At 42.8% G+C, this 15,744-nt stretch overlaps 1 protein-coding gene across 1 annotated transcript; it reads left to right on the top strand.

Annotated features, from left to right (window-relative positions):
- Positions 1 to 2,678: 2,678 nt before the first annotated feature.
- On the top strand, positions 2,679 to 6,539 carry LOC126253542 (NADH-quinone oxidoreductase subunit I 2-like). Its single transcript, XM_049954936.1, has 2 exons — positions 2,679 to 2,731; positions 6,149 to 6,539. Exons 1-2 carry the CDS (start codon positions 2,714 to 2,716, stop codon positions 6,494 to 6,496), a joined length of 366 nt encoding a protein of 121 aa, XP_049810893.1. The 5' UTR covers positions 2,679 to 2,713; the 3' UTR covers positions 6,497 to 6,539.
- Positions 6,540 to 15,744: the final 9,205 nt, after the last annotated feature.

Here is a 15,744-nt window from a genome sequence, read left to right as displayed (position 1 = left end):
CGGAGCAATATTCGAAGCGGGACTCCTCACTAAAACAGTTCTACTCCAGTCAGTGACACTGCAGGCTGAAGACGAGTCTGGAGACGCACCGCAGGAGGACATCCAACAATTCTATCAATCAACGTTGAGCGAAATATGTGGACTCCACTGACAGAGTTAATGTTAATACAAGTTATCCCACATTTTATGTGTAGATAGTTCTTCAGCGAACTTGGAGGTCTTCTTTGTCTTATTTATTTTGAGGTTTCCGACTGGAGGGTCCTGACACTAAACTAACTAACATTTCGTATAACTGAAAGAACATAACAATAATGGGGCAAAACATTTATCATGGAGGCAATAACAAACGCACAACTTGACAAGTATGGAATATTGATTCAAATTTTGTGTTACAAGGACTACGTCATAAGTAAACTGTAAGTAATGGTAGATTTACAACGATCCTTGTACATAAGTATTCGACATCGTTAAATAAAAATGATCAAAACCTTATTACAATTAAAATATTACAATTTACAATATTATAAAACATTAGTTAGATTGACGTGTGATCGATAACGTAAATGAATGTGTGAATATGACGGTTAGCACATTGTATACCACACATCAGCCTCATTTTGTATAAAGTATGCCCAACTGAAATGGGGACCTCAGCTGGAGAGGATTTGTACGTAAACGTAGTTGGTGAACGTGTATGCCGAGAGATGTTGTGGTGGTATTCCCAATTGCGCAGATGGAGTTAACAGCTTCACAGCAGTTTCCTAGTTTCTTGGAGAGTTTAAGTTTGTTGAATTATGATTTCCTCCCTATTAGCACCAACAGTCTTAACCGAATTCTTTGCGCAGGAAGGGAGCATACTTCACACACTTTTAGCAGGGTGAAAAAGGTGTACTGTCTGCAGTATATCGCACGGTGACAATGTCCCGGTGGTCTCAACATATAAATCAAGGACATGCTACGCCCCGGGCAGGCGGTGGTTGTCACCATCAGTGTCACTATTTTCGCTGTGGAGCAGCTGCGGAGTCGGATCGTCGGATCACCACACGTGACATTACTGTTGAACTGGACAGTAAGCAAAGGAGCTGTGTATCGCATAATCCATGATAAGCTTCGTTATGGCAAAGTTTGTGCACAGTGAGTGCCCAAACATCTTGCAGAGAATCAGAAGACGACGAGAAGGATGTTTGCCTGACCTATCTGTCGAGGTACGTGGAGCAATGAACGGACTCATTTGATCAGGTTGTAGGATGTGATGAAACGTGATGTCATAACTTTGACTCCTCTCCTTCCGGCAGCCTAGTACAAATAAAGCCCTCTCTGCCCCAAAAGCTGGAAAAGTAATGATCAGTTTCTTTTTTTTTTTCGAATACAGGTCTCTATACATCGAATGGTTACCATTGGGTGCAAGAATTAACGCTGAGCGGTATTGCAGCACGTTGCTGAGGCTCAAATAGACCATCAACAATAACCGCAGAGACAAATATCGAACTGGATAGTGAATTTCCGGGACAACGTAAGGCCACCTGTGGCCTGGAAGACTCTCGATCTCCTTCAGAAATTTTGATGGACGGTCCTGGAGCTTCCTCCTTCCAGCCCAAATATTCCCATGTGGCTCTCGTATCTTCGGCCCCTTAAGACGGTCTCTGAAAGGTTAGAGGTTCACCTGTGACAAGGAGGTGCAGTACACCGTGGAAAACTGGTCGCACATTGATTTCTGCGTTTTTCTCAAGCCTTGTTGCTTGTCTGTTAGCACCGACAACTCTGCGCAAACACCACTGCTCTCTGTCGTTAAGTGAAGGCCGTTGGCGACTGCGTTGTCAGTGATGAGAGTTAATGCCTGAAATTTGGTATTCTCGGCACACTCTTGACTCTGTGGATCTCGGAATCTCAAATTCATAATGATTTCCGAAATGGAATATCCTATACGTCCAGCTCCAACTACCATTCCGCATGCGACCATCGTCAGGTTGGAAGCCTTTTCAGTACTGTACTGTGTGTGAAATCTCATGGAACTTAACTGCTAAGGTCATCAGTCCCTAAGTTTACACACTACTTAACCTAAATTATCCTAAGGACAAACACACACACTCATGCCCGAGGGAGGACTCCAACCTCCGCCAAGCCTTTTCACATGAATCATCTGAGTACAAATGATAGCTCCGCCCTTCTATACCCCATATACGCAATACTATCGCCATCTGTATATGTGCATATTGCTATCCCATGACACTGGTCACGTCAGTGTAAATTAGTGACGGAGCGCAAGCTCGAAACGGGGAAGGAAGGAGAAGGAACTGTCCTGAGTGTTTCTTTAAGAAGCCATCCAGGTATTCAGCTTCTTAGGCAAACTGTGGAAAACATAAATGTGCATGGCCAGACGGTGACTCGAGCCACCGTCCTTCCAATACAGATGCAGTGATACTCCCGCGGCGGCACATCATTCGGTAAGGATTCGTAATCATATTCCAGATGCTTATTTTATTATAATCACGATGACTCCATCGCCGAATTCCTCGTCCACCACAGGGAAGGAGACAGAAACCTGCGGCGCGCGGCAGCGGAGGGGCCAAGTGAAACCCGCGCCTGCTTGTGATGCGTGCCGCGGCGGCGGGCACCCTCGGCCACCTATAAATGCGACCACCGCAGGCCGGCAGTCAGTATCGCAGCAGCGACAGCAGCAGCAGCAGCCGCAGCCCAGCACCCACCAAGCACCATGTTCACAGTCAGGATGGTGAGTGCCACGCCGGCGCGTCGAGCTCACATCGTCTTTCCGAACAGAGCCTGACGGGTTTTGGACGTCGAAAAATTTCGATGTCGACAGCACAGTAACAATGTCAAGGTTTCACCTAGAGCAGGCTTATATCTAAGCTAGATATTGCCATAGCTCTAAACAAGTGCGATATCAACCGAGTTACCTCGTCGATCTGTAGCGATGTTTCAGCGAGTGTCGTATTTGCTGCCTTCCGGCGGAACTTCTGAAGAATTCGATTAAGATATTTGCCGATACGTCGCGACACATCGATCAGCTTAGTTGGCTGATATCCCGAGAATTCTTCAGAAAAATTCTCTGACAGAACCTACATTCACATTTAGAATGAAACAGTTTCATTTTATAAGCAGCAAGGTCAAACATGATACCAAAAATAGTTATTAGAGCCAGGCACTTCCTAGCGAAACGCACTAGGCGATAAACTGATCGTCCGTCAGCTCATTCCACAAGCCTTCTCTGACAACTTGAATATAGTCCATACTTCACAATCTCTTCGGATAGTGTTTCCTACATTGGAAGAAACAATTACTGACGCCTACTAGCTGTATGAATGTTATGATAATGCACTTTAGGAGATCTTCGTGAAGCAACGTAAAACTCTAAATACTTTTTTAGGCAAAGAAGCCGTGAGTTTTAAGTTTTGAATTACTTTACTTCAAGTACTGCATTGGATCATAAAATATCATCCAACGTGGAACTCTCCTGCAGTGGTATTCACTGTTACGCATACGCCTAGAAATCTAATGGTACTTGTAAAGAAAAATATAGAGAATGACACAGATAGATGAACAGTTAGAAAGAAACAAAGAAAAGAGAGGTAGAGAAGAGAGTGGCGAGAAACTAAACTTGATTTACAGTCAACTCTTTATTGACTCAAAAGCGTGTTGATCGTTGTTTATGGATCATGTTACTCGATCTGTAACCACCCGCTTGACAAGGTAATTTGTATTGCGTTGTTAAGTATGTCAATACTGACATACGGCCAGCTCTTTATCTGCCCATGTATCTCTGAGCACGTAATAGCTGCTACAACATGAGCAGTTTGTGTGGATAGGTGGAGGAATTCATATGACGTTAATTGTGGCTTTTACCACGTGCCTAATGGGTCTATCTGATTCAATAAGAATGTTCCCCACCCATTTCATAAACTGCATCTGTAAAATGAGATTTCCTGCTCTTTAATCAGCCGCTGACTTCAACTAAGAGAAAAAGGAAAATGGGTTGGGTTGCACAGATCTGCAAAGAACATATTCTTTGTTGCGCAACCCTTACAGGCGCAGTACACTTTCGCATAAAAGTGAAAGTTTATACTAGTACAGATAGTGAGAGCAACTGTTCTATGATTATGTATGTCTCAGTTAATGATGTGCTAACTTGTGAGATGTGGAGGCGAACCAAATCCGAACCCAACCCTTGTGCCAAATGAAAGACCGTTGGTATGGTACAGTGGTGCTTTCTGGACAATTTTCCGCGAACTTCTAGGCTGGTATTCGATCTGTATCACATCCATTTAGTTTCGAACACGAAAACGCACAGTATGTGTGCTGGAAGATGGAGGGCATGCATTTCTTTCCATCTTACATTACGATAAATAAAGTTGCTGTGTTAAGTATCCGGGCGAAAATATAAAATGATCTGTTAACTGAAGATGAGTGGCTCCTCATGTAATGCCTAAATCGCCAATGTAAATAAAGAAAAGGACAGACATGTAAGTAGGTAGGCAGATAGTGAAACAAAGACAGAGGAAAGAGTTCGGGGTAGGGGAGCTGGGTATCCGAGTAATAGTAGCCGCAATTCATATCATGGCGGTAAATCTAAAATACCCTGCTGAATCATTGTGACTCGTAACACGGATGTCTGCAGGAGCAATTAAACCATCTTACTAACTACCACTTTCCTCACGGCTCATATCATCGAGTACGAGAAGATGACAATGGAAAAACTTTAGGATTCTTTTTGGAACTGGAACATAATTGACCAGTTCAAAGGCAATCATTCGTTAATGCAGAAGTACGCTGGCAAAACTCTGTCCACATTAAAATTTTATTCTGCCTCTACAGACAGCATAACAGTTCGCGAAGTGATTATACCCTAAAAGAATAGAAAATCAAGAGACTAGTAAGTCATAGGTAGATTACGCAGAGAGAGTGTTCTGACCAGAGGACACTGCATTCACCCACCATAACTATTAATTCTTTGATTGCTCTGGGAGAAGGCTCATCAAACCAGAACACATGAAGCATTATTTCACTTTATTACACAAATGAATGAAAGATTTGTTGATCTTTGACGAATTTCTTTGCCACAGGAGTACTGGAAAATGTATAACTGTAACTGACTATGAAAACATCAATTGATGCACTAAGTAATAAACGGTTTTCTTGAGGTACAATGCTCGACATTTACAACAGTACAAGTTCACCTCAAGCCTTAAAACACGTTGGTCCTACAATGTGCTACTGACTTCTTCAGATGAGGTCACGAACTGGGCTGAGCTCTTGCATGCTCGACACTATATTGACCTCAGTATGAGGGCGCTGCTATTCTGAGAGGGAGATGTGGTCTTCAGGAGTACATCACCCTTGTTGTTGCGGATTGTAGCGAGCCCTCGCTAATTTCTGTGCTATCGATATGGGTTGCCGAATCTGGTGTCGCACGACGATCTTTGCACAATACCATACAGAGGGTTGCATAAAAGTAAAGTAATAGCGATTAGTAAATTATGCAGATGGCTAAAAAAATTTGTGTTAAAAATTTTGGAAAGGTAAAACTGTCTTTAATAGCAAGGTTGCTTTGAACACTGCAGTGCTTTACTAGACATGGCCCTGTGGGAGGTAGTATGTGGTTCCCTTTCTCCGACCTTCAGGGGTACAAACAGTTCAACATGGACACGGTGCATCTTGGCATTCTTCGTATTAGTAAACGTTGCCAGAGGTGAATCAAGTGATAAAAGACAACAGTCATAGAGCAGACTGGCGATCTAACTCACGACCTATGGAACTTAAGTCAAGTACTTTACTAATCCCTTGACACGCACTCGGCGAGGCAAAGTTGCAAAAATTGGATTGGTTGTACATGGTATAAAAAGGAATAAATTAACATAAATAAAATAAGACGTCGGAATGCGGAAGGAGTACATACTCCACACTATCGGTGGATAGTGGCATGCTACAGCACTGCAGCATAGTAAATTCATTGCATACTAGTACTGCATACATGTGCCTGTACACAAACAAAAAGTTAGTTATAGATCTTTATTTTTTTTCTTGGTGATAATTAAAACTGTGTAACCACGTCTTGTAGCCTTAAGGAATGAGGTGCAGCCGCTGCCGCCCTGCAGAGTGCCGGGTGTATAGCCGTGTCTGCGCGGTGTTGCAGGTAGTGGTTCTGGCGGCGTGCGCCGTAGCCCGCGCCGGCGTGGTCCCCGCCGCCCCCGTGGTGGCTGCCGCCCCCGCGGCGGCGCTGGCCTACTCGCGCGCCGTGCCCTACAACGTGCCGCCGTACGCAGCCGCAGTCAACGTGCAGACGCGCGCCCTGGCCGCGCCTCTCGTCGCCGCTGCCGCCCCCATCGCCGCCCCCCTGGCCGCTGCCCCCTTCGCCGCCCCCCTGGCTGCCGGCCCGGTGGCTGCACCCCTGGCCGCGGCACCCTTCGCCTACGCCGCCCCCGCCGCGCTGTCGGTGCACCCGCCGGCGTTCGCGCGCTACGCCGCCCCCTTCCTGATCTAGACCATTCCTGACTGACGACGCACACGCTGCTTGTTTTCTTTTGTACATCGCTACCGTTACTCAATAAAAACCACTGCAACTAATGCCTCATCTTATTTAATTCACTACTGTTCCGGACCTACCCACAGTTAATAGTAGTCCGTATTAAAAATTCAGAGTTTACTATTAATGTTGGATCTCAAAACCACGAACCCCATGGATACGATTATATTGTGGTCGTTGGCCGTCAGAGTAGTCCACAGATCCATTTTATGTCTGATGTGAGCTTAACTTTACAAGTCACAAAAATTCTTTGAGAAATGTTTGTTAATTACTGTTGACTACAAAAACAATAACACAAATGAGATGCACATGATACGTCCCACGGCATGACTGTTGCTACCTTCACACTAGGCAGAAACAGTACAGCACCATCTTGAAAATTCTCTCGTTCGTAACCATCAAAGCGTCTGCTTACTACAGTTTCTGCAACCTGTACAACCCCCAATACGGGACATCAATGAGAGCCCCAAACATTACATCAGTAAGCTATTATTTTATTAATTGAAATGAATGCACAATGTAGTAACCAGAAAGGTTGCGTTAAACACTTTAGTGCAAAATATCGGTACTGCATCCATAACTTTGAATATAAAGCTACAGTGCTTCTTTAAAAACAAAATATTCAAAATGTCATACATACAAGATTAACATATATAATTCCATCATGAAGCTAAACTCTGACAAAATCGTATTTTCCCACCTATTTTTCTTTAGTTAACAGTCCCTTCTCATTCTCAACAATTAACAAAATAATTTCTGTCAATCGTAATTATAAGTTACAACTTACACGTTTTGCCTTCAACAAATTGTTACTGACACACTGTATGCAGAGATATTCCTTTTATCATCTTTCTAGATAAACATAGAGCTTTTTAATAGGCTTGGATATTTAATGAGAGATTATTGCTTCAAAGTTAATTGTATGTATTCAGCAACAGCTGATGAGTGTCGACCGTTGACGACTGACATCTGCTGTGTACACGTAATGTGCTATTTTTCTATGTTAAAAATATGGTTCTGATGATTGTCATTCTGAATGATTATAACATTAAAATAGCATTTTTGACCAAAATTCTCAAACTGAAGTTTAGAAACAAGTAATTTTCAGGACTTTGTCACGTGATCTAAAACGATGTTATTGGCTGAAGCAAAGTGACGTCACAGATTAAGGGCGTGCATAAGTTATAAGAGAGTTGGTCGAAGTTACTAATGCTTTCCCACACTTTTTCTGCAAGCAGTTTCGGTATTTAGTGATGGAAAACTCATTTACAACTTTTGAGCAACAATAAAAAGTTGTCGTGTAATTCTTGATACGCAACGGTAAGGGAGAAGGGCTATAGAGTGGAGCAGCAGCTGTCACCTTAGGAAAGATGGGCAGGGGCTGAAACGATTAGGGAACGAGTAAATAAAGTAAATGGAAGCTTTATTTAACTTTCAGCTTTCTTCAAGTGTGCAAAAACTCTTTACGAATGACCATACAGCAATGAAGTCCAGCTAATACAATAGAAACAAGATCATCATAGTGTGAGGCTCTCTTAATTAATGCAAGAGCTATAGTGACAGGTCAGAGATTGGGATGGGCCTCCGTTGCGACTGGGATGAGCCTCATTGCGTATCGGCTGTATGGCTGTCACCGACCCTCTTATATCGTGGTGGCAGTGCGCCCTCTTTGTACGCGTCTGCTGGAGGTGTGGCTCACCAGGCATGCTCCATTGGGTCCGTCGGATCCTGGACTTACACTGTCTATATCTGATGGAAACTTGCGTGGCTGTTACCAGTTGTGGGATGCTGGTGCAATGGTATCAGTCTATGATACCACAGAAAGGAATTTTTTGAAGGTTGATAGTAGAAATCTTCTGGAAGTTGATGTTTTTATGGTCTCTTCGTTCTTCGAAAATATCCCCAAATACTTATGTTCCAGAATTGAGAAACATGAAAACTGCAGTGCAAAGAGTGGGATAGAAATTCCTCCACAAAGCAATAAGTCGCAAAATAGTCTTTGAGGGAATCTAGAACGAGATTATTGTCTCAGGCCATGCTGAAAAGGTTTTCATGGCAACTTGTGAAAGCCTGTACAGTGAAACACTGTGGAAACTATTTCATTTAGAAGATAATTCTGATTGTTAATTGCTGTGGTTCTTGTCAGCGCTACTACTGTCTTCCAGGTGCCTCTGTTCTCAGTTTTCAGATTTTGGGACAGCGTAATAACACTCTTGGCGAACAGTATTTACCTTCAGCAGCTTTACACTTTACAGTTTTTCTGTTCCTCCAGGTCAATAATTTAAACAATCAGAAAATTATGTCTAAAAATATGCAGTTGATGCATCAGAACCTTAAAATATCCTTTGTTCTATTGCAAGCTCAATTGTTGCTCAAATACTATAATTTAAAAGTGCTTGAGCAGGTCCAATTTTCATTTTATCGTAATGCCATGGTCTTATTACATTTCCTGGTAGTTTCCAAACAGTTTTGGATTTTAATCATTAGTCTGTACAATAGCTTCAATGAAGACAATTCGAAGTGGCAAATTATTGTCTTCACCGACTTGTTTGGGAAGAATAATGTGTCGGCAATTGTTAAATGGTGTCTCAGATTATTCAGAATGTAGGGTCTCATTTCCAACAGGCATGAGGTGCAGTTTCTTAACACCACCCTTGGGATTCATCAGAAATTGATGAGGTGGAAAATGAAGCTAATAAATGAATGTAGATGTCGAAATGTAATATGGCATGAAATTTAAAGCTCTTATGTAACTATATTACGAAAAGTAAACTTAAAAAGATATTAAGCGAAGAGAACTAGAAGGAAATTTTGCTCCTAATGAGGATCAATGTTGCGAACAACGGATTAGAGGTCCAGCGTGTTAAGTGTTATGCTACAAGCGACATATTCATATGAAGTGTTTACGTACCTTAAAATGATCCTCAGAGAAATAAAGACCAGTAGCGAACATTACCTCACTTGCGTCTCTATGAGCGAGGTGCAAACGCATTTTACACACCTTCTCATTCATTCGAAAACTCAGAAACAATTCTTTATGATGTACATGTATGATACATGTACATGTGGTACTACCCAAGGTCTGTAACCCATTTTCCGAAACATAAATTCCACAACAACATATCGCTGTGAGTGGCCCTTACGACGATATGAGCACCGTGCTGGCCAGTGACGTCACAGGCATCGCATTACTCAAATGGAGGGTTTTATATTGAATGTCATATCCGTTAAAAAAAAAAAAAAAATTCGAGCGGGGAAAAATTATCTGCTGATCACAAAGTGACATAATTAACCACTAAAAACGGTATCCAGAAAACAGTGGAATTTCTTGTTGCCCTTGGTTCGGAGCTGTGTTGGCAGTGGCTGGTTTAAATAACGCCACTTTCACTGTTGTCGCAACTACAGCCCGCCTTTTGCTGATACCGCATTTTGTATCCTGGTGGATTCTGACGTCATTCTTATGGGAGCAAACAAGCTCTATGTCAAATGCCACGTACTGATAAATCAAATTAAGCTTCATGTAATTTTAATCTATGCTCAATGCCGGATACTGCGGGTCCCTTACAAACGGCAGTTAAGAGTGCATGCAGTTAGTATATATCATGTATTGACCGAAATGAATTGAATGGGTGTGAAATGACTGAAAACATACTAAAAGAAAAATCTCCAGAAAAATACAAAAGAAAAATTAAAGAAAAATTAAAGAAAATGTTATCGTGATGTACACGGTTCAGAAACATTAATGTGGCCACCGCTTATGTTCGGCAAAAACGTGCGGTAGCCACTCTCCGACGGCTGGTGGCAGCACTAGCAGTGGAGGGTATATAAAGCATTCTGGGATGATGCGGACAACAGTACAGGCGTTGTCGTAATGCGAAAACGAAGCGATTAATCTGAGGTCCCAAAGATTATGATCATTGGATTTTGGGCCAAGGGTGGAAACAATTTCGAAACCGAAATCAGGAACCTGAACTTTTTACTATTGGTGTACCAGAGGCTAATCCAGAAGAGAAGCAGGTTTCCCACAAGTTAAATGACTAGAGACATTGTAATATGCTCATAAGAATCCTTCTAGCAGTTCAAAACTGAAATTTTCAAACTCTGTGCCACTTATTGCGCACTATTTCTTCAGAAGATTTCGTCGAAATTGCAGGTAAATATCTAGCTATCTTAGTAGTATATTCATATCCAGTCCTGGTTGTCCATCGATTATCAGCCGAATATTTTCCGGCTGGCATTTATATGTAAATGTTTTTTGAGACAATAAAAGTAATTAGAGAACATTTGTCTCGCTACCGGTGAAATGAAACTTTAACGGCATCGTTTCCTTAGTCTTTTTTGTGATGGCGGTAGCCCATGTCACACACATGTGAATCGAGTGTAACTCCTATTTATTCAATATTGTTTTGTGGGGCGGCTGGTAGAAATTTTATCGTGGTATAAATGTTTGCATGTTGAAACACTGCATTTCCCGGCCGATTAACCATATGTGCGGCGGCGGGTGGAAGTATTGTTGTTAAATGTTCCTATGATTTATGCTGTTGTTTTGCCGTTCTCAACACTGGGTCTCTAACTACAATTTTGGCAACCAGAAAGCGATTAGCAAAACGTGAAGCCTGTAATTAGAATTCCTAGTGCTCACTTCATCTGAGAAACACACTTATAGCTACAGCTTATAGCTCTGAGAAATTAGGAGATTGTCTGGGATTTATAATCAAGAACGATAGTGAAAAAAAAAACGTTCACTATATTCTGAAAGTCACAGACAACGGCGACGTGCAAGACAGACAATATACAAAACTATCGAAGACGTCGAAATGACAACTTCAGCCGCCGACAAGAAGAAGAACACAATTAAATCTGTCGCCGCACACGCTCTCCTAGATGGACCCGCAGTGTTCTGTGGATGTAAATTGAATTTCAGTATTGATCTGAACGACACATTTTCACATGGTAATGGCTGGCTTACTGTTTCCTGATACATTTGTATTTTATTCACTTAGCTGACTCATCTTTGATTACCTTATTCTTAGAGATACACTCCTGGAAATTGAAATAAGAACACCGTGAATTCATTGTCCCAGGAAGGGGAAACTTTACTGACACATTCCTGGGGTCAGATACATCACATGATCACACTGACAGAACCACAGGCACATAGACACCGGCAGCAGAGCATGCACAATGTCGGCACTAGTACAGTGTATATCCAGAGCCGTTCAGAGTCTAATGCACTGATGCAACTATAACTGTCCAAATTAAATGTTTAAGTGAATGCTCGCCATAATTTGATGATAATGTTCATCAAACGCCACGCTAAATAATGGTAGAATGTCTGTCCCGCGGCGGGACGTGAAAATACGACATACGCAAACTGAAGATAGATAATGAAAGTCATCCCAGAATTAACACTGCACTCGATAACGATATCATGGTTACGCGTATCCCGAGTAACTTAATACGGCATCCGAGGCTGTTTATAGCAATGATACCGACGCGACACGACTCCCTACACAGATGGTGTGCTATTCAGCGTTTGGAGAGAACTGGTGCCTTACTCTCTTGCGCCCCCGGACGGCTAAGGGAACGCCTGATCAAATCGGCTCTCCCGACTACCCGCTGTGCTAGTAATGCACCACTTTAAGTTACCGAATATATCATAGCTTCTTTTGCTGATGGCCGATGAAGCTCACAATTTAAATGTGCAATCAGTACACAGGTAAGTAATCATAATAAAAGTTTGACGTGGCTAAGTTAAATATTTTTGGCGAGAGAATTAATTTAATTACACTGCACGCAGTAGACGAGCTCTGAACTTGCCCTTTGGAGATACGCTATCGCTATAGTTTTATAGTTATTCAAATGAAACCTCTCACATCTTTATGGTTATAGCGGATCTCCATTCTACTTAAATATAAACATCCTAGCCTTATTTATTAGCCTACTTAATCTATCTTGCTTCCTTAATTTTTAAGACAAAAACCAGAAAATTATGAATTTCAACTACAATCTTAATTTGTGAGATCCAAAGTACTGTTTCTATTAAATTATTATGGATAAGGAATCTAAATATAAATTTTTAAGTCTCTAGCTCTTTTCTGTTGCGCCAATGATTTTTACAGAAAAACGTCCAAATTTCGAAAATGGTTAAAGTTATCGAACTGATATTCAGCACATATTAATTTAGTATTACTCCTGACCTGCTAGAAACGTTTCAGTTTATTTGCTTGATTTTAAAAGTATTGCGCAACATTTATGATGTCAGAGCTAGTTACAGTGGACTGGCTGGCACACAATGGAAAGACTGATGTGAATTTACTACGGCGTGAGTAGGCTGCTCTCCTACATCACCCTCTACTGAAAATTTTTGTTTTTGAATGTTAATGAACGAAAAAAAAATTTAATTACAAAAAGGGAAGCAAGAGTACAGCTTAACTCCCTATGAAAAATTAAAATTGAAATGTGAACATATAGAAATATTAAAACAAAACTGATTACCTACTTTTCTTATTTAAATGACTGGCATGTTCACTGACTCTTAAGCAATATTATCCCTCAAAATTTAAGCAAAATCAATGAAACACTTTGGCATACATATTGCCTTAGACAAACAAACACATAAAAATATGTAAAATTATGAAAATCTTAAATCCATTAAATACATTTTACATACACAAATTCAAAGAAAATAACACAGTTATTCATGATACAGAAACAGATGATATATCTTAACAGTCTTTTCTAAACCTGAAAGAAAATTTCACAAATCATTTTTACACACGTGGTTGTAGCCACTTTGGCTGGCGTTCTACCCTTCCATTCACAAGGATAGAGGAGGGGAAGTTGCTATGGTGTGCGTCCTTCACGTTCACACTAAATTACATGGGGAAAGGGGAGGGGTCACTGTGAGTTGTGTCCAAGTCACTCCACGCTTTCACGCAGCTACCAGGCTGCCACTATCTGGTTTGTCCTGTACAACAAACAAAAAGGGTGCCTCAGACTCTGTTCACTTAATATCTAAGGGTGGGTCACAATGAAATGGGGATATATACATTTTATCCTTTAATATGTTACTGGAACAAAGTTAACAGAACCTTTTTAATTTTACTCTCACGGTTACTTGACGGTCATAAAATCGGTAAACAAATGGCTCAAAACGCCGTTAGTCACGTAATAGAGAAAATTTATGCTCAAGGCATACAATCATGAATCCTATTTAATTTCAATTTATTATTTCTGGGCCGGAACACTGAACCGATGCTCGGTACATTCCTGATACATTTGTATTTTATTCACTTAGCTGACTCATCTTTGATTACCTTATTCTTAGAGATACACTCCTGGAAATTGAAATAAGAACACCGTGAATTCATTGTCCCAGGAAGGGGAAACTTTATTGACACATTCCTGGGGTCAGATACATCACATGATCACACTGACAGAACCACAGGCACATAGACACCGGCAACAGAGCATGCACAATGTCGGCACTAGTACAGTGTATATCCACCTTTCGTAGCAATGCAGGCTGCTATTCTCCCATGGAGACGATCGTAGAGATGCTAGATGTAGTCCTGTGGAACGGCTTGCCATGCCATTTCCACCTGGCGCCTCAGTTGGACCAGCGTTCGTGCTGGACGTGCAGACCGCGTGAGACGACGCTTCATCCAGTCCCAAACATGCTCAATGGGGGACAGATCCGGAGATCTTGCTGGCCAGGGTAGTTGACTTACACCTTCTAGAGCACGTTGGGTGGCACGGGATACATGCGAACGTGCATTGTCCTGTTGGAACTGCAAGTTCCCTTGCTGGTCTAGGAATGGTAGAACGATGGGTTCGATGACGGTTTGGATGTACCGTGCACTATTCAGTGTCCCCTCGACGATCACCAGTGGTGTACGGCCAGTGTAGGAGATCGCTCCCCACACCATGATGCCGGGTGTTGGCCCTGTGTGCCTCGGTCGTATGCAGTCCTGATTGTGGCGCTCACCTGCACGGCGCCAAACACGCATACGACCATCATTGGCACCAAGGCAGAAGCGACTCTCATCGCTGAAGACGACACGTCTCCATTCGTCCCTCCATTCACGCCTGTCGCGACACCACTGGAGGCGGGCTGCACGATGTTGGGGCGTGAGCGGAAGACGGCCTAACGGTGTGCGGGACCGTAGCCCAGCTTCATGGAGACGGTTGCGAATGGTCCTCGCCGATACCCCAGGAGCAACAGTGTCCCTAATTTGCTGGGAAGTGGCGGTGCGGTCCCCTACGGCACTGCGTAGGATCCTACGTGCACCTTCCGCCGACCACTGGCGACAACATCGATGTACTGTGGAGACCTCACGCCCCACGTGTTGAGCAATGCGGCGGTACGTCCACACGGCCTCCCGCATGCCCACTATACGCTCTCGCTCAAAGTCCGTCAACTGCACATACGGTTCACGTCCACGCTGTCGCGGCATGCTACCAGTGTTAAAGACTGCGATGGAGCTCCGTATGCCACGGCAAACTGGCTGACACTGACGGCGGCGGTGCACAAATGCTGCGCAGCTAGCGCCATTCGACGGCCAACACCGCGGTTCCTGGTGTGTCCGCTGTGCCGTGCGTGTGATCATTGCTTGTACAGCCCTCTCGCAGTGTCCGGAGCAAGTATGGTGGGTCTGACACACCGGTGTCAATGTGTTCTTTTTTCCATTTCCAGGAGTGTAGTATGAGTATATTTGATTAGTAGTTGTTTTCGCAGCTTCTTTGTACATGTGAGTAACATTTGGTAATAGTACAGTTCTGAGTGTTCAAAACACACTACGTTTAGTTGACTACTAAATCCACTTATTGGTCCTCTGCTGCTGTGTCAGTTCCACATCTGCAATTATGTATTTACTTCCCCGAAGTGTATTTATGCTGAGCTATAAACAATGTTTCAAGTCTGCCATTATGTTACTCAATTATGTTGCTAGTGTATGTGTGGTGTCACCGCTAGACACCACACTTGCAAGGTGGTAACTTAAATCGGCCGCGGTCCTGTAGTACATGTCGGACCCGCGTGTCGCCACTGTGTAATCGCAAACCTAGCGCCACCACATGGCAGGTCACAAGACACGGACATGACCTCGCCCCAGTTGTACTGACGACATAGCTTGCGACCAGACCTACCAAGTCTTCCTCTCATTTGCCGAGAGACTGATAGAATAGCCTTCAGCTTATTCCAT

Source organism: Schistocerca nitens, chromosome 4 (genome assembly GCF_023898315.1).
Source record: "Schistocerca nitens isolate TAMUIC-IGC-003100 chromosome 4, iqSchNite1.1, whole genome shotgun sequence".
Lineage (NCBI taxonomy): Eukaryota > Metazoa > Arthropoda > Insecta > Orthoptera > Acrididae > Schistocerca > Schistocerca nitens.
Note: the sequence above shows the minus strand (reverse complement) of the source record. Positions and strands in the feature narration are given on the sequence as shown.